The sequence below is a fragment of the Bison bison genome, unplaced genomic scaffold, assembly GCF_000754665.1.
Source record: "Bison bison bison isolate TAMUID 2011002044 unplaced genomic scaffold, Bison_UMD1.0 scf7180017864242, whole genome shotgun sequence".
Classification (NCBI taxonomy): Eukaryota; Metazoa; Chordata; class Mammalia; order Artiodactyla; family Bovidae; genus Bison; species Bison bison.
Window position 1 is genome coordinate 2,728,541 of NW_011494814.1, and position 16,274 is coordinate 2,744,814.

Here is a 16,274-nt window from a genome sequence, read left to right on the forward strand (position 1 = left end):
CTTTAAACAAGAAAAAAGTGAAGTGACATAAAGCTTTGAAAAGTGGAAGATAAAACTATTGCTAAAGGGAACACAAGCATGTCCTGTGGTACAGTAATTCCACTCCTTGAAATATTCATCACAAGGCTTGTGTAAGAATGTTCATAGTATTATTATTTTTAATAGTAAAAAGCTAGAAACAACTCATGTCCTCTATTGATAGGATAGATAAGTATATTGTGGTATTTTATTGTAAGAAAATGTTATTTAGCAAGAAAAGTAAATAAATTATAATCAAACTGATGGTTAAATAGTATCACTGACTCAGTGGACATGAATTTGAGCAAATTCCGGGAGATAATAAAGGATAGGGAAGCCTGCGGTGCTGCAGTCCTTGGAGTTGCAGAGTTGGCCACAACTTAGCTACTGAACAACAACAACAAACCTGACAGCTTCCGCTTTTTCCCCTTCTGTTTGCCGTGAAGTGAAGGGACCAGATGCCATGATCTTAGTGTTTTAATGTTGAGTTTCAAGCCAGTTTTTTCACTCTGTTCTTTGACTCTTTAGACCATGTAGTCAAGGCTGTGGTTTTTCCAGTAGTCGTGTACGGATGTGAGAGTTGGACCATAAAGAAGGCTGAGTACTAAAGAATTGATGCTTTTGTGCTGGAGAAGACTCTTGGGCACTCCCTTGGGTTGCAAGGAGATTAAACCAGTCAGTCCTTGAAGGAAATCAACCCTGAATATTCACTGGAAGAACTGATGCTAAAGCTATAATACTTCGGCCACCTGATGTGAAGAGCTGACTCATTGTAAAAGATCTGACTCATTGTAAAAGACCCTGATGCTAGGAAAGATTGAAGTTAAAAGACGAAAGGGGAGAATGAGATGGTTAGATAGCGTCACTGACGCAGTGGACATGAATTTGAGCAAATTCTGGGAGATAATGGAGAATGGAGGCGTGCTGCAGTCAATGGAGTTGCAAAGAGTTGGACAGGACTTAGCAAATGAACAGCAAACTTGACAACCTGAGTGGGTCACATAAAATTTTGAAAATTGATATAAATGGTTTCATATATATCAAATTCAAAAGTTAACCTGTGCTGAGAAACCAGGGTAGTGTTGATACTTTCTAAGGAGTATATAGTGAGTTGGAAAAGGGCATGATGAAAGTTTTCTAGGGTGCTGAGGCTGTATATTGTCACCCTGCTTATTTAACTTATATGCAGAGTACATCATGAGGAACGCTGGACTGGAAGAAGCACAAGCTGGAATCAAGATTGCCAGGAGAAATATCAATAACCTCAGATATGCAGATGACACCACCCTTATGGCAGAAAGTGAAGAGGAACTCAAAAGCCTCTTGATGAAAGTGAAAGAGGACAGTGAAAAAGTTGGCTTAAAGCTCAACATTCAGAAAAGAAAGATCATGGCATCTGGTCCCATCACTTCATGGGAAATAGATGGGGAAACAGTGGAAACAGTGTCAGACTTTATTTTTGGGGGCTCCAAAATCACTGCAAATGGTGACTGCAGCCATGAAATTAAAAGACGCTTACTCCTTGGAAGGAAAGTTATGACCAACGTAGATGACATATTAAAAAGCAGAGACTTTAATTTGCCAACAAAGGTCCATCTAGTCAAGGCTATGGTTTTTCCAGTGGTCATGTATGGATGTGAGAACTCTTGAGAGTCCCTTGGACTGCAAGGAGATCCAACCAGTCCATTCTAAAGGAGATCAGTCCTGGGATTTCTTTGGAAGGAGTGATGCTGAAGCTGAAACTCCAGTACTTTGGCCACCTCATGCAAAGAGTTGACTCATTGGAAAAGACTCTGATGCTGGGAGGGATTGGGGTCAGGAGGAGAAGAGGACACCAGAGGATGAGATGGCTGAATGGCATCACCGACTCGATGGACATGAGTTTGAGTGAACTCTGGGAGTTGGTGATGGACAGGGAGGCCTGGCGTGCTGCAATTCATGGGGTCACAAAGACATGACTGGACTTAACTGATGGTGTTTGTTTTTTAATCGCCATACTGGTTACATGGGTGTGTTCAAAATTCATTGAACTGTATATGCTTAAGTGTACTTCAAGAATATCCTTTAGCAACAGTGAAAACTGGAGCCAAATTTCAACATCAAGGGACTGGTTAAATAGGTATAGACTTTCTATAGAATATTATATAATTATGTGGTGTTAATCTATATTTATTGGGATACAGTGTTTAAGTCTATTAAGTGTTAAAAGCAGCTTGTAGTGCAGTTCAGGTCACGCTTTTTTTTTAATTTAAGGAGAGGAGAAGCTCACCTATGTTATCTTCAGATGGAAAATATGGAATAAGAAAATCTCAAATATTAACACTGTCAGTGCTGGGATTTGGGTCAATTACATTCTTTTTTAAAATGTATTCTTTTGGCCAATGATTTTATGTTATACGTGATTTAAAAATAAAATGGTATAAGTAGGAAAAAGTCATAAAAAATGGGGGCTATAATAAGGAGATAATTCTAGAAATTATAGATATTTCTGCATATAGGGGAAGAATGAGAAGATACTAATAATGAATTGTTAGGGCTAGAGAAGTTATGCCTTCAAAGAATATTTGAATTCCTGCCAATAGCTATTTGTTCACATGACTCTGAGGAGTCTAGGAGACTAATGACAGTAAGCCATGGTAAGATTTTTTAACATTCATTGTGAGTGCTTGTCGTGTATGGCCCTATTTTCTTGCTTTATCTTCATTTTTATAATGGGAAATTACAGGAAAATATTTCTATATCATTAGTGCCAATGAAGTTTTAAGAACCACTCTGGAGATACTTGTTGAGAAGTTAACTCATCTGAAGTTAAACTGTTCATTAAACTCTTTTTTAATGTATACACTTGGTTACCTGAGAATAAAATATGACTTTTTACATACAGTAAAAATGTTTTCTGGTTTAACTTTTAGTTCTAAAAATGAAATTGACTGTATTGAGTCTTGTATATAGACTTAGCATCTACTGATACAAACTCTAAGTTATTCATTTTATATATATATATATACACACACACACACATATACATACACATATATACACACACACACACACACACACACACACACGCCCCTAATTTTTTAACAGTGTTGATTTATGTAAATAGTAAATATTTTTAATTTCAGAAGCATTCAAATCAGCAGAATTCTGGTAGTTAAAAAATTGATTTTAATAATATTTCAAATCCTGGGCTTTTGTTTTTTTAATTTCTTATAGTAATAGTTAATATACACTTGGCTTTTCCCAATTTTAAAACAACGAGAATGGTGCTTAAGTGTTTGGGCTGTCAGGATAAACACTTAAAACGAATAACCCACAGTAGACACTCAAGAAAAGTTAATTTTCTTATATCCTTTGTAAAATATTTTGCTATATTTTTGTGGGACTTTATGATAACTTCGGCAGCATTATCAGGAGTTGAAGTAACATGTATGAAACTTGTCTTGTTTTGTTGTTGTTATTAATTTTTAGAAGAAACCAAAGACACAGAGGCTCCCACAGCACCTCAAAATAGCCAGTTAACGTGGAAGCAAGGCAGACAACTGTTAAGACAGTGAGTAATGGTTCATTTTTAGCTTTAAGGATTTAGGTATGAAAGTGTTTACTTAGTCACTTGGCAAGTGAAAATTATTTAATGATAGTGAGACAATGTGTATAGCTCTCATTTTTTCTTTTTTGTTTTGTTAGATTTTGAATCTTTTTAAAGTTTGCATCCTCTGAATGTTTCTTTAAACAATTCTCAGAATGATCTTATTTTCTTATTTGTGGAATAGAATGTCAGAAACAATAGGGGATTCATACTTACACAACTCATTCCTGTCACTGCAAAATTCACATATTTGGTTTTAAGTGAGATTGTGACTGGTTTAGAGAAGGAATTTAACTTGTTGTCAGAAACTTTTCAGCACTGGCTTGCTTACTAAATTTACTTGAATTTTTGAGGAACATTATTGATGTTTTAATTCTTTGCTCTATTAGAAGTACTTCTGTGGCAAATCTTTTTACTATTTATTAATTAGAATAAATAAAACAAAGATTTATTTGATCTTTTCCCTTGTGTTTTGAAAACTTTGGTACTTGAATGCAACTGAAATCTTAGGTAATTTGTAATTATTCACCCTTATCAACCCTAGATATCTTTACCTTTGCTTCAGTAACCCAGTAAAGTGTGGTCAGACCCTTGGTCTTATTATAACCTATAACTGTTTTACCTCTGGAATGATCTGACAGTTCATATTCCACTTCTCTTAATCTGGTTCCCCTGTTATTTGCTCTCTGATCTGATCTTGACTGCTTCATTTTCCATATCTCCTCTACCAGTCGTTGGTTTGATTTTGTTTTTTTCTTGTGGTAGGGTTTTTTGTTTCTTTTTGTTACTTCGTTAGCTCCTACTTTGACCCCATGATCCTTTACCCTTTTGCCAGTACCCTTAGCTTTCTTGCTGTCCACTCATTACCCCTCTTCATCCCACCAGTCATTTTACTATACCTACCTGCAGGATTTCAGCCCTAGTTCAGTCATACTATCTGTTGGATCTGTTTCATTAATTCTTGGAGAAAAGTCATAGAATTGTGTGAATGCCATTACACATGCATGGTTTTCTGTCCACACATTTCATAGAGCCTTTTTCCATATCCCTTGTCATCTCTTGCTCCTGTTGCCCTCAGTTTGCCCTCCTAAACTTGCACTGCATCTCAACCCATTGTTCCTTACTCTCATTAGAGCACCTTAGGTTCTACTTTATTGAAAGTATGAAGGCTATCAGGTGAGAACTCTTCACTTCTTGCTCTTCTTTCTGTAAATGTATTTAAATCTCATATTTATAATCTCAGTTTCTAATGTTCTATTCAAAGAAATTTTTATCAATCTGAACTCTTGGTGACTAAAATTCAAGTTTTAATAAAAACAGATTATTGCTTGGAAGGATGCTAGGATAAGCTAGCTGAGTTAAGGGAAGTGCTGATTAACTAACTAAGAGTCAGGAACACAAGAGCTGGAGCATCACTTGAGGATTTCTCAGGGAGTAGGGCACCCAGGATATTTATCTTAAATTCTTTGGTGTTCTAAAGAATTTGATATCTTAAATTCTTTGGAGCACCCAGGATAATATATCATAAATTCTTTGGTGGTCTACTCCTCTGTGTATTAGTTTTATTCTTTTCTCCTGAAAACCACTTCTCTCCAGATGACAGAGGATCCCTTGTTTTATTCAGAATACTTTCTGAGGATTAAATTTGTCTTCACTTAATTGAATAACTACCAAGTCAGTTGTTTTTACCTGGTTTGTTTAGGAATTTGATGGCCTCTTAAGACCACATGGTTAGCATGTGGAGGGTTTTTTTTCCCCAAAAAGATGATCACATTTTTTAGAAGAGTTTGACGGCTCTAGGGAAAACAGGTACACAGAATTTCTCTCATAAATGCCTAATCCCATTGTCCGGCTTTATAGTCTATCTCTTCTTACCTTTCTCTAAAAATAGTTTATGTGAATAGTCTGCCTTGTTCATTTCTCAGCTAGTTTACCATTTTCGAATTTCCCTGAAGCTTCTATCACAAACATATTTATGAGACCCTTTTGTTCATTTGATCCTTTGGAAATACTTGACATAAACTCCTCATTTCTTTTTGAAACTTGGTTTTTCTTACTTTCATGAAATTACTCTGCTGTTTTTTTTTTAACCCTAATTTCTCATATTCTTTGCTTTAATTTTTCTTTGTGGTTTTCTTACTTTTCCAGTACTTTAGCTGTTTTTGTCCCCAAGCTTTCTGTTTTTATTTGTGCTTTTTCTCTGGGTAACTTCATTTAAATTCATGGCTTCAAATATCACCAAACACTAATGACTCCCAAATCTGTACACCCAGTCCATTCTTTTCTGAGCTTTTGACCTTATCACGGTACCTAATAAATGTTATCACTTTGATAGATACTACATGATTATTTGATGGGTACCCTGTAAAACCAGATTCTGGTCCTTTATTATTCATTTTATTGAATAGAATCACCATTCAGTCATCTTAGCTAGAAACCTGAAAAATTTCCAAAATTCTCATCTTAATTTACTGCTATATTTACTTTTATAGCAGGTTACTTGGATTTTATCTTATTTTTCTCACATTTTTTTCTCTCTCCAGTTTTAGTTCTTGCTCTGGTAGTGTCCTAACCAGTCTCCCTGTCTTTAGCTTTCACTTAAAAATGTTTTGTTATTTTGTCAGTAATATATAAGGCTTCTTTTTAACATCTTCCTTTAGCCTGTCAAATATCAGTACTTTGGTAAGAAATTTTAAAATTTGTCACACAAGCTCATTCATTACCCATTATCTATATTTTAGGTCTCATAGTAGGTCCTTGTTAGGTAACCTGGTTTAGCTAAGAAGGAAAGTTTGAAAACCACAGGTCTATAGGACTGCAATGAGATCTTAGATCTTAGAAGGAGAACTGAACCATCCATTAACCTCTCACTAAGAGCTGAGCTTTCAAGGTGGCCTATCATTGTTCAGAGGTTTAGTTCTATTCATCTTTTACAACTTTCTGGATTTTTTTTTTTTCTTTTTTGAGTAATATATATAATCGGCTTCTAAAAGGTTTAGAGCTTTTTAGGCCTCAGGATGATTGGCTCTTAATTAGTATTAGCCATCTATATGCTTTCTCAATTAAATTTTGGTTTGTAATCAGCCCTTTTAGAAAAAAAAAAATGAAACTAGTCTATAGAGAAGAAAGGAAAAGTATATTTTAGAGTATTATGGATTTTTCTAAAACCCTTTGATGTAATTTTCATTTAACAAGTTTGCAGGTATTAACAAATTACGGGATTTAATATTTTTAATTTTCTCTTACAGATATCTTCAGGAAGTAGGTTATACAGATACAATATTAGATGTACGATCTCAGCGGGTAAGATCATTACTTGGACTGTCCAATTCAGAACCAAATGGATCAGTAGAGACAAAGAATTTAGAACAGATCCTGAATGGAGGTGAATCTCCTAAGCAAAAAGGACAAGAAATCAAAAGGTATGAACTATACTTATTTGTTGTTGCTCAGTCGCTGAGTTGTGTCCAACTTTTTGCAACTCCATGGATTGCGCTACGCCAGGCTTCCCTGTCCTTCACTGTCTCCTGGAGCTTGCTCAAACTCATGTTCTTTGTGTCATTGATGCCATCTGCATTCTCATCCTCTGTTGCCCCCTTCTCCTCCTGCCCTCAATCTTTCCCAGCATCAGAATGTTTTCCACTGAGTCGACTCTTAGCATCAGGTGGCCAAAGTATTGGAGCTTCAGCATCAGTTCTTCCATTGAATATGCAGGGTTGGTTTCCTTTAGGAAAGACTGTTTTGATCTCCTTGCTATCCAAGGGACTCTCAAGAGTCTTCTCCAGCACCGTAATTCGAAAGCATCAATTCTTCAGTGCATAGGTTAACATTATTTGTATAACAGGTATTATGAATCTCTTTAGCTTGTTGTTACTACTGTTAACAATTTTTAAAGCATGCAGAGGCTCATCCTTGGTGATCCAGTAGCTAAATCTCCATGATCCCAATGCAGGAAGCCTTGGGATTGATCCCTAGTCAGGGAACTAGATCCCACATGCCACAACAAAAAGTTTGCATGCTGCAACTAAGACCTGGCACAGCCAAATAAATAAATAGATGTTTTTAAAAGAAATGTGTAAAAATTTTAAAAAGTTCTGTAAAAAAGTTCAGATTTAAAATGTTTTTTCCTAAATGGCATCATGGACAAATAAACTTTTTATTTAGGCACTTTTAAAATTTATGTATCTTGAAGTTTTGATGCCAAGAGAATGACTGAAATATCTCTGAAATAGGTGAGAAATTAAAACTTGAGAGTGATTTCATATAGTTTGGAGTTATTTTGAACATCTTGATTTTTAGATTTTTGTTGGAGTGTTTTCAATAAATTTTAATACTACTCTGTGATTAGAATAGTAATGATTGTTCAGTCACTGTTTTGAAAGAAACAAGGCTTTGCATTGTGTTTGGGCTCAGAAAGCTACCAGATCTAGTTTAAATTTTTAATTATTAACATAGAATTCACCTGCTATAAATTTCACCCATTAAAGGATATAGTTCTTAGAGTATTCACAAAGTTATTCAGCCATCACCATAATCTAAGTTTTGAAAATTTTCATTGCTCCATAAAGAAACCTTGTACTCATTAGCTGCCACTCCCCATCTTTCCTGTATACCTCTCACTCACCAGTCCTAGGCAACCATTAATCTACCTTGTCTCTGTAGATTTGCCTATTCTAGTTATTTTATGTAAATAGTTATTTTGTGAGTAGCTACTTTCCGTTAGCATAGTGTTTTTAAAATCCATGCTACAGCGTGTGTCAGTAATTCATTTCTTTCATTGCCAATACGCTTCTGTGGATATATCACATTTTGTTTATCTATTCTTTGTCCAACTGATGGACTTGCCTGTTGATTCCACATTTTGGAATAATGAATAATGCTGCTTTGAACATCAGTCTGGAAATGTGGACATATGTTTTCAGGTCTCTTGGGTTTATACCTAGGAGTTGAATTGCTAAGTCATGCAATAACTCTGTTTACCTTTTTGGTGAATTTCCAAATTCTTTTCCAAAGTGGCTGGACTACATTACCACCAGAAATGTATAAGAATTCCGGTTTCTCTACATTCTCATCAACACGTCTACCAGATATACTTTTGATTATAGTACAGATATAATAAATGCAAGTAGTCAAGCAAGTGGAACTTTTTTCATTTTCTACCATTAGATATTACCTTGAATTTAATAGGTCAGAAGGACAAAGAAAAGGAGAATGGAAAAAATAAAACTAGTTCATGTAGAGCTTAAGAAAACAGTATGTACAGTTTATAAACTAGCATTACTTCATACCTTAGATATATACGTGGTATTATGTTGATAACTTTTAGGTTAACATAAGCCTTTAGTTGTGGGATTTTATTTCTGAGAAGTAAGGTCTGTAATAAAAACAATTTGACATCTAATAGAGTCCTTATTTTCTTTACTCTGGATTTCAGGAATCAAGAGTTTTCATAGCATATGAGAAAAAGCAAGGATATTACTATGCGTTTTAAAAACTAAGTAGTTAATAGGATTTATAAATACTTGGGAGTGCTGTTTAGTTTATCACACCTGAATCTGAGTTAAAGATCCATAGCAGACTATATCTTCTCCTTGTAAAGCTTCTTACCTTTACAAGATTAATAGTTTTTTGTTTTCTGTTGTGGAAAAAAGCACATAACATGGGAGCTACCTTAAAAATTTTTAAGTGCACAGTGCAGTGTTGTTAACTATGTAAGCACAGTATTGTAGAGCACTTCTCTAGAAGCTTTTCATCTTGCGTGACTAAAACTCCATACTCATTAAATAGCGACTCCCTATTTCCTCCTCCCCCTAGTACCTGGGAACCACCATTTGACTTTTTCTGTGAGTGACTACTTTAAGTATGTAAGTGGAAACACACAGTATTTATCTTGCTGTGTCTGGCTTATTTCACTTAGCATGATGTCCTAAAGGTTCATTCTTGTAGCATATGACAAGATTTTCTTCTTTTTTTAAATTGTTCTGCTGTCAGTAAGGATTTTATTTATTTTTAAAAATCATTTATTTATTTGCAAAATTTTCTTTAATTGATGGATAATTGTTTTACAATGTTGGTTTCATTTCTGCCAAGGATTTTCTTTTTTATATCTAAATAATAATTTGTTAACTGATTTTACCACATTTTTCTTATCCTTTTATCTGTCCACAGACTTTTAGGTAATAATTGTTGTTAATCAAGGCCAGTTTCCTTCTTAATGAGTATACTTGTATTCAGCTCAGTTCAGTTCAGTTGCTTAGCCGTGTCCGACTCTCTGCGACCCCATGAACTGCAGCACGCCAGGCCTCCCTGTCCATCACCAAATCTCGGAGTCCACCCAAACCCATGTCCATCGAGTCAGTGATGCCATCCAACCATCTCATCCTCTTGTTGTCCCCTTCTCCTCCTGCCCTCAATCTTTCCCAGCATCAGGATCTTTTCCAATGAGTCAGCTCTTCGCATGAGGTGGCCAAAGTATTGGAGTTTCAGCTTCAACATCAGTCCTTTCCAGCAAACACCCAGGACTGATCTCCTTTAGGATGGACTGGTTGAATCTCCTTGCAGTCCAAGGGACTCTCAAGAGTCTTTTTGGTGCAAAAATAATTGTAATTTTGGACCGTGAATTTTAAATTACTATAACTAGGCTCAAACACATCTTTATTAATCAAAAAGGAACCATTACACTAAACACATTTTTGTCAACGAGAAATAAGGTTGTTTACTCCTATAGCTTAAACATCTGTGTATGGGGATTCAACAGACTATTGGAAAGCAATTTTCTACATCCTGCTGGTTGTGGAAGTGTTTTCCCTCAAAAAGTTGTCAAGATGCTTGAAGTAGTAGTGGTACGTGGTAGTCGGTAGTGGTAGTCAAGAGGCCAAGTGAATGTGGCAAATGAGGCAAAACTTCGTAGCCCAGTTTGTTCCACTTTTGAGACGCTGGTTGTGCAGTGTGCAGTAAGGTGTTGTGGAGAAGAATTGGGCCCTTTCTGTTGACCAGTGTCAGCTGCAGACATTGAAGTTTACTGTGTATTGCATCAATTTGCTGAGCAGACTTCTCAGATGTAATGATTTCGCCAGGATTCAGAAAGCTGTAGTGGATCAGACCTGTAGCAGACCACCAGAGAGTGACCATGACCCTTTTTTGGTACAAGTTTGGCTTTGGTAAGCGGTTAAGAGCTTCTTCTCAGTCCACCTACTTTAGCTGGTTGTTGCCTGTTGTCGTATAAAATCCGCTTTTGTCACATCACAGTCTGATCAGGAAATGGTTCGTTGTTGAGTAGAATAAGAGAAGACAACACTTTTAAAAGGACGATTTTTAAAAATTTCTAGTCAGCTCATGAGGCACCCACTTAATCGAGTTCTTTTACCTTTCCAATTTGCTTCAAGTGCCGAACGACCATAGAATGGTTGACGTTGCTTTCTTTAGCAGGTTCTTGTGTAGTTTAAGAGGGTCAGCTCTGATGCTCTCGGTTGGTCACTGTCAACTTCTGATGGCTGGCCACTACTCCTCTCATCTTCAAGGCTGTCATCTCCCTGCAAAACTTCTTGAACCACTGCTGCACTGGACATGTTATCAGTTCCTGGGCCAAATGCATTGTTGTTGTGAGTTGTCTCCACTGTTTTATGGCCTATTTGAATAAGAAAATTGCTCAAATTTGCTTTTTTGTCTTAACATTATTCCCATAGTCTAAAATAAATAAAAAACAGCATTTTATGTCATTAGCAAAAATGCACATTAAAATGACGTAAAACGTAACCTCATTCATTTAAGGATGTATTCCAGTATCAGATGGCAAATTTCAGTAGTGCAAAAACTGCAGTTATGTTTGTACCAGCCTAGTATATTGCAAGTCTGTATTAATGTAGGTGTGTATGGTTCAGCTAGCATCAGGGCCTTTGAAAATTCTAAGAAACATGATCTAATATATTGATAGAGATACCAACAAAAACATATCTATCATATTCTTACTTATAACAGTAAAAATTTGAACCAGTCTTCATGTTCAACAGTAGAAAAATGATAAATTGTAGGCCATATTGTTAGAAATAGTATGCTCTGATTTACCTTTCAACCTCTAGTAGTTGCTCTCTTTCTTTTTATTCTGACTGCATCTTGCCATACTTGTGGGGTTCCTTCATTTCTAGAAAATGCACTGACTCCTTTTTACCCTTTTAGTTACCAGCCTTACTCTTGACTTCACTCTATTTTCCCTTCATCTGGATATATAATTTTAAAAATTCTGTTGATGATCTTTTTAGAATGAAAAAGGATAGTAAGCAGATAGTTGGCAAAGAAAAAACTATAAATTTCCAGATGTAGATGTCCACTTAAGCATGGTGAATTAAAGAGACATTTTACTTTCGTGCCTTATCAATCCTCTAAGATGTTTGTTAAAGACTTTTTAAAGATACATTAACATATAAGAGCAGTAAATTGAGTACATAGGAAGAATGAGAAGGATATACTGTCCATCAGATAGGGAGAACTTAATAATTTTGGAATCTGGAAAGAAAAGAAAAAAGCCAATTCACGTCGCAAAATGCCAGTAAAGTTACAAAAGCTAAGGAATTAGCAGTATCAGGTACGTCTGGAGTCAGATGTAGAGGGAGTTATTAATAATTAGTTTCAAGTTTAGGTAAGAGTCAAGTTTCAAATTTATGAAAGAATTTCAAACTCCCTCTTTTTTTAATTTATATATATATATATATTTAAATTAATTTGTGTTTTAATTGAAGGATAATTGTGTTCCAGAATTTTGTTGTTTTCTGTCACACCTCAACATGAATCAGCCATAGGTATACATATACTCCTTCCCTCCTGCACCTGCCTCCCATCTCCCACTCCATCCCACCCCTCTAGGTTGACACAGAGTTTGAGTTTCCTGAGACATACAGCAAATTCCCATCAAACTCCCTCTTTTGTCCTGTGTAGCCATTTGAAAACCCCTCCCCTATCCCAAAGAATGGTGATATGTTTTCTGGTGAATTCTGATTTCTGACAAATTCCAGTGATTTCTGATTTCTTAAGAAGTCAGGCACCTGTAGGGTGAGCCACTATGTTGAGAACAGGAGGATGATCTGAAAATACCTAGCTGAGCAGTGAGATCTCTTATTTTCTTCTCCTTGGCTTCTGGTATGTTGGCAGCTGATCTTAAATCCTTTCCAAGCAGAAATGTGATCTATTAATGGTAGAGAAGACTTTCTGATACTGACAGTTGGGATCCGCCAATGAAATGTTTGGGTTTCTGCCCTTTTACACAGACGTGAAGCTAGCTACTTGACAAGCCTCACCCATGTACACAGTATATCCAGTTAGCTTTTCTATGCTTCACTGTTAAATGCTAACGGTTAAGGAAAGACTTTGATGTGAAAATTGGAGACCGAAGGAACCAAATCAAAAAAAGGAGCTCAGAGAAGACTTTGAAAAGTTTACTCTTCTGTTAGCACTGAGAAAAATAATACATCCATAAAACAGTAAGATGTTATTTTGTAAGGTTTGATGAGAAGTCAAAAAAGAGCTAATAGAAATTTTAAAGTGTGGTTTAAATAATTTTTATGTAGAACTTGGATGATAAGGGTAAAAGACTTTCCCAGAAAAGAGCAAAGGGGAAAAAAAGAAAATAGGAGTGAAAAGATAGGAAAATATAAAGATGGGTCCCAGAGGGCTAACATCTGAATAGGAGTGTCAGAGAGAACAGGTAAAATAGTGTTGAAAGGATTATTAAAGTAGTAATTAAAAAAAAATTATGTAATATATTTACAGAATGTATTTCCAAGCATTTTTGTTTCCACATTGAAAGGGTTTTTTCCTGGTTACACTATAAAATTAATTTAAAAAAATCCATACAGGGTCATCATCATGAATGCTAAAAAGAAACATCTCAAGAGTAACAGCATATTAACTTGCAAGTGGGGCAAAGTTTCAGACCCTTTACAATCCCTGGTTGCTTTAATTTCCATTTTCCTAAAGACTAATGATGATAAGCATCTGTGTATACCATACACGTGTCTTTTTTTACCGAAATTTTTTGAATAATCTCTCCATGCTCATTGTTTTTTTGATACTAAGATTTAAGTGTTCTGTATATAGTCCTTCATTAAATGTGTGATTTGCAAATACATTTTCCCAATCTGTAGACTTTTCTTTAAATTATCTTAGCAGTGTCTTTCAAAGAGCAAGGGTTTTTAATTTTGGAACGATTCATCAGTTATTTCTTTTATTGATTGTGCTCTCTTTGACTTTTTAAAATCTTGTGCATGTATTGCTGTGATCAAACACAATTTTAAAAACCTAAAACATGAGTTCTCATTTTCGAGACAGGAATTCATATCCAAGAAATGACAGTACTTAGTTTATTAAGGTTCAGAACAAAACTGTCATGTCTTAAATTTATGATTCTTAAATTTTTCTGTCAATAATGTGCTGATTTTGTCAAATATTTTCTTTGCCTTTTATTTAATCCCCCAATATTGAGACATATTATTGATGTTGAGCTGAAAATTATGTGTTTTGTTATTATGGTAGTTTTTTGTTTGTTCTTACTGATTTGCACTTGGAAAAAAAAGTATCTTTCTACATTCAGTTTTTATACAGGTCCTTGAACCATGTACTGCATTAGGCACAGTATAGTAGACCTATTAAGACCCTATATCAAAGTGCTATTAAAAACTAGTCTGAATTGTATGATAGCCTTAATTTAGACTAATAGAACCAGTCAGGGAGAGGGGGAGAAACCTAACTTTTAGACTGTTATTCTTTCGTGACCATGTACTGATCGTATTGGTCAGAATATTTGAGATCATCTAGTTTAATTCCCTTTCTTTGGGATTGGAATGAAAACTGACCTTTTCCAGTCCTGTGGCCACTGCTGAGTTTTCCAAATTTGCTGGCATTTTGGCAGTTTTTCTTCCAATCCCAAAGAAAGGCAATGCCAAAGAATGCTCAAACTACCACACAATTGCACTTATCTCACATGCTAGTAAAGTAATGCTCAAAATTCTCCAAGCCAGGCTTCAGCAATATGTGAACCGTGAACTTCCTGATGTTCAAGCTGGTTTCAGAAAAGGCAGAGGAACCAGAGATCAAATTGCCAACATCTGCTGGATCATGGAAAAAGCAAGAAAGTTCCAGAAAAACATCAATTTCTGCTTTATTGACTATGCCAAAGCCTTTGACTGTGTGGATCACTATAAATTGTGGAAAATTCTGAAAGAGATGGGAATACCAGACCACCTCATCTGCCTCTTGAGAAAACCTATATGCAGGTCAGGAAGCAACAGTTAAAACTGGACATGGAACCACAGACTGGTTCCAAATAGGAAAAGGAGTACGTCAAGGCTCTTTATTGTCACCCTGCTTATTTAACTTCTGTGCAGAATACATCATGAGAAACGCTGGGCTGGAAGAAGCATAAGCTGGAATCAAGATTGCCAGGAGAAATATCAATAACCTCAGATATGCAGAAGACACCACCCTTAAGGCAGAAAGTGAAGAGGAACTAAAAAGCCTCTTGATGAAAATGAAAGAGGAGAGTGAAAAAGGGGGCTTAAAGCTCAACATTCAGAAAACGAAGATCATGGCATCTGGTCCCATCACTTCATGGGAAATAGATGGGGAAACAGTGGAAACGGTGTCAGACTTTATTTTGGGGGGCTCCAAAATCACTGCAGATGGTGATTGCAGCCATGAAATTAAAAGACGCTTACTCCTTAGAAGGAAAGTTATGACCAACCTAGATAGCATATTCAGAAGCAGAGACATTACTGCCAAGAAAGGTCCATCTAGTCAAGGCTATGGTTTTTCCAGTGGTCATGTATGGATGTGAGAGTTGGACTGTGAAGAAAGCTGAGCGCCGAAGAATCGATGCTTTTGAACTGTGGTGTAGGAGAAGACTCTTGAGACTCCAAGGAGATCCAACCAGTTCATTCTAAAGATCAGTCCTGGGTGTTCATTCGGAGGGACTGATGCTGAAGCTCCAATGCTTTGGCCACCTCATGCAAAGAGTTGACTGATTGGAAAAGACTCTGATGCTGGGAGGGATTGGGGTCAGGAGGAGAAGGGGATGACAGAGGATGAGATGGCTGGATGCCATCACTGACTCGATGGACATGAGTTTGAGTAAACTCCGGGAGTTGGTGATGGACAGGGAGTCCTGGTGTGTTGCAATTCATGGGGTCCCAAAGAGTCGGCGACACGACTGAGTGACTGAACTGAATTGAGTTTAATTCCCACTGGTAAAGAAATTGAAGCCACAGTGTTTAAATGACATGGCCAAATTCAGGCAGCTAGTCAGTGGAAGAATTGAGACTTTCATTGTGAGAGGAGACTATGTTCAGCAGAAGCTTTCACTGTTCTGTTGCAGCCTCTGTTTTTAGACATTTAAATAACTATTTGAAAACTGTTTTTTGTACATAGATGAGGAATTCAGAGTATAGTTTTAAAATGACTTAATAGTATGGATGTGGGAGTTGGACTGTGAAGAAAGCTGAGTGCTGAAGAATTGATGCTTTTGAATTGTGGTGTTGGAGAAGATTCTTGAGAGTCCCTTGGACTGCAGGGAGATCCAACCAGTCCATTCTGAAGGAGATCAGCCCTGGGATTTCTTTGGAGGGAATGATGCTGAAGCTGAAACTCCAGTACTTTGGCCACCTCATGCGAAGAGTTGACT

General features: G+C 36.3%; 1 protein-coding gene across 4 annotated transcripts in view; it reads left to right on the plus strand.

Moving 5' to 3' along the window:
• The window catches only part of STRN3 (striatin, calmodulin binding protein 3), a 61,306-nt gene that overhangs the window by 5,348 nt on the left and 39,684 nt on the right, over positions 1-16,274 (plus strand). For all 4 annotated transcript variants that reach the window (XM_010847015.1, XM_010847017.1, XM_010847016.1 and 1 more), the window contains exons 3-4: positions 3,490-3,571; positions 6,856-7,029. In XM_010847015.1, the coding sequence (XP_010845317.1) occupies positions 3,490-3,571; positions 6,856-7,029 (256 nt within the window). The remainder of the gene's footprint in view (positions 1-3,489; positions 3,572-6,855; positions 7,030-16,274) is intronic.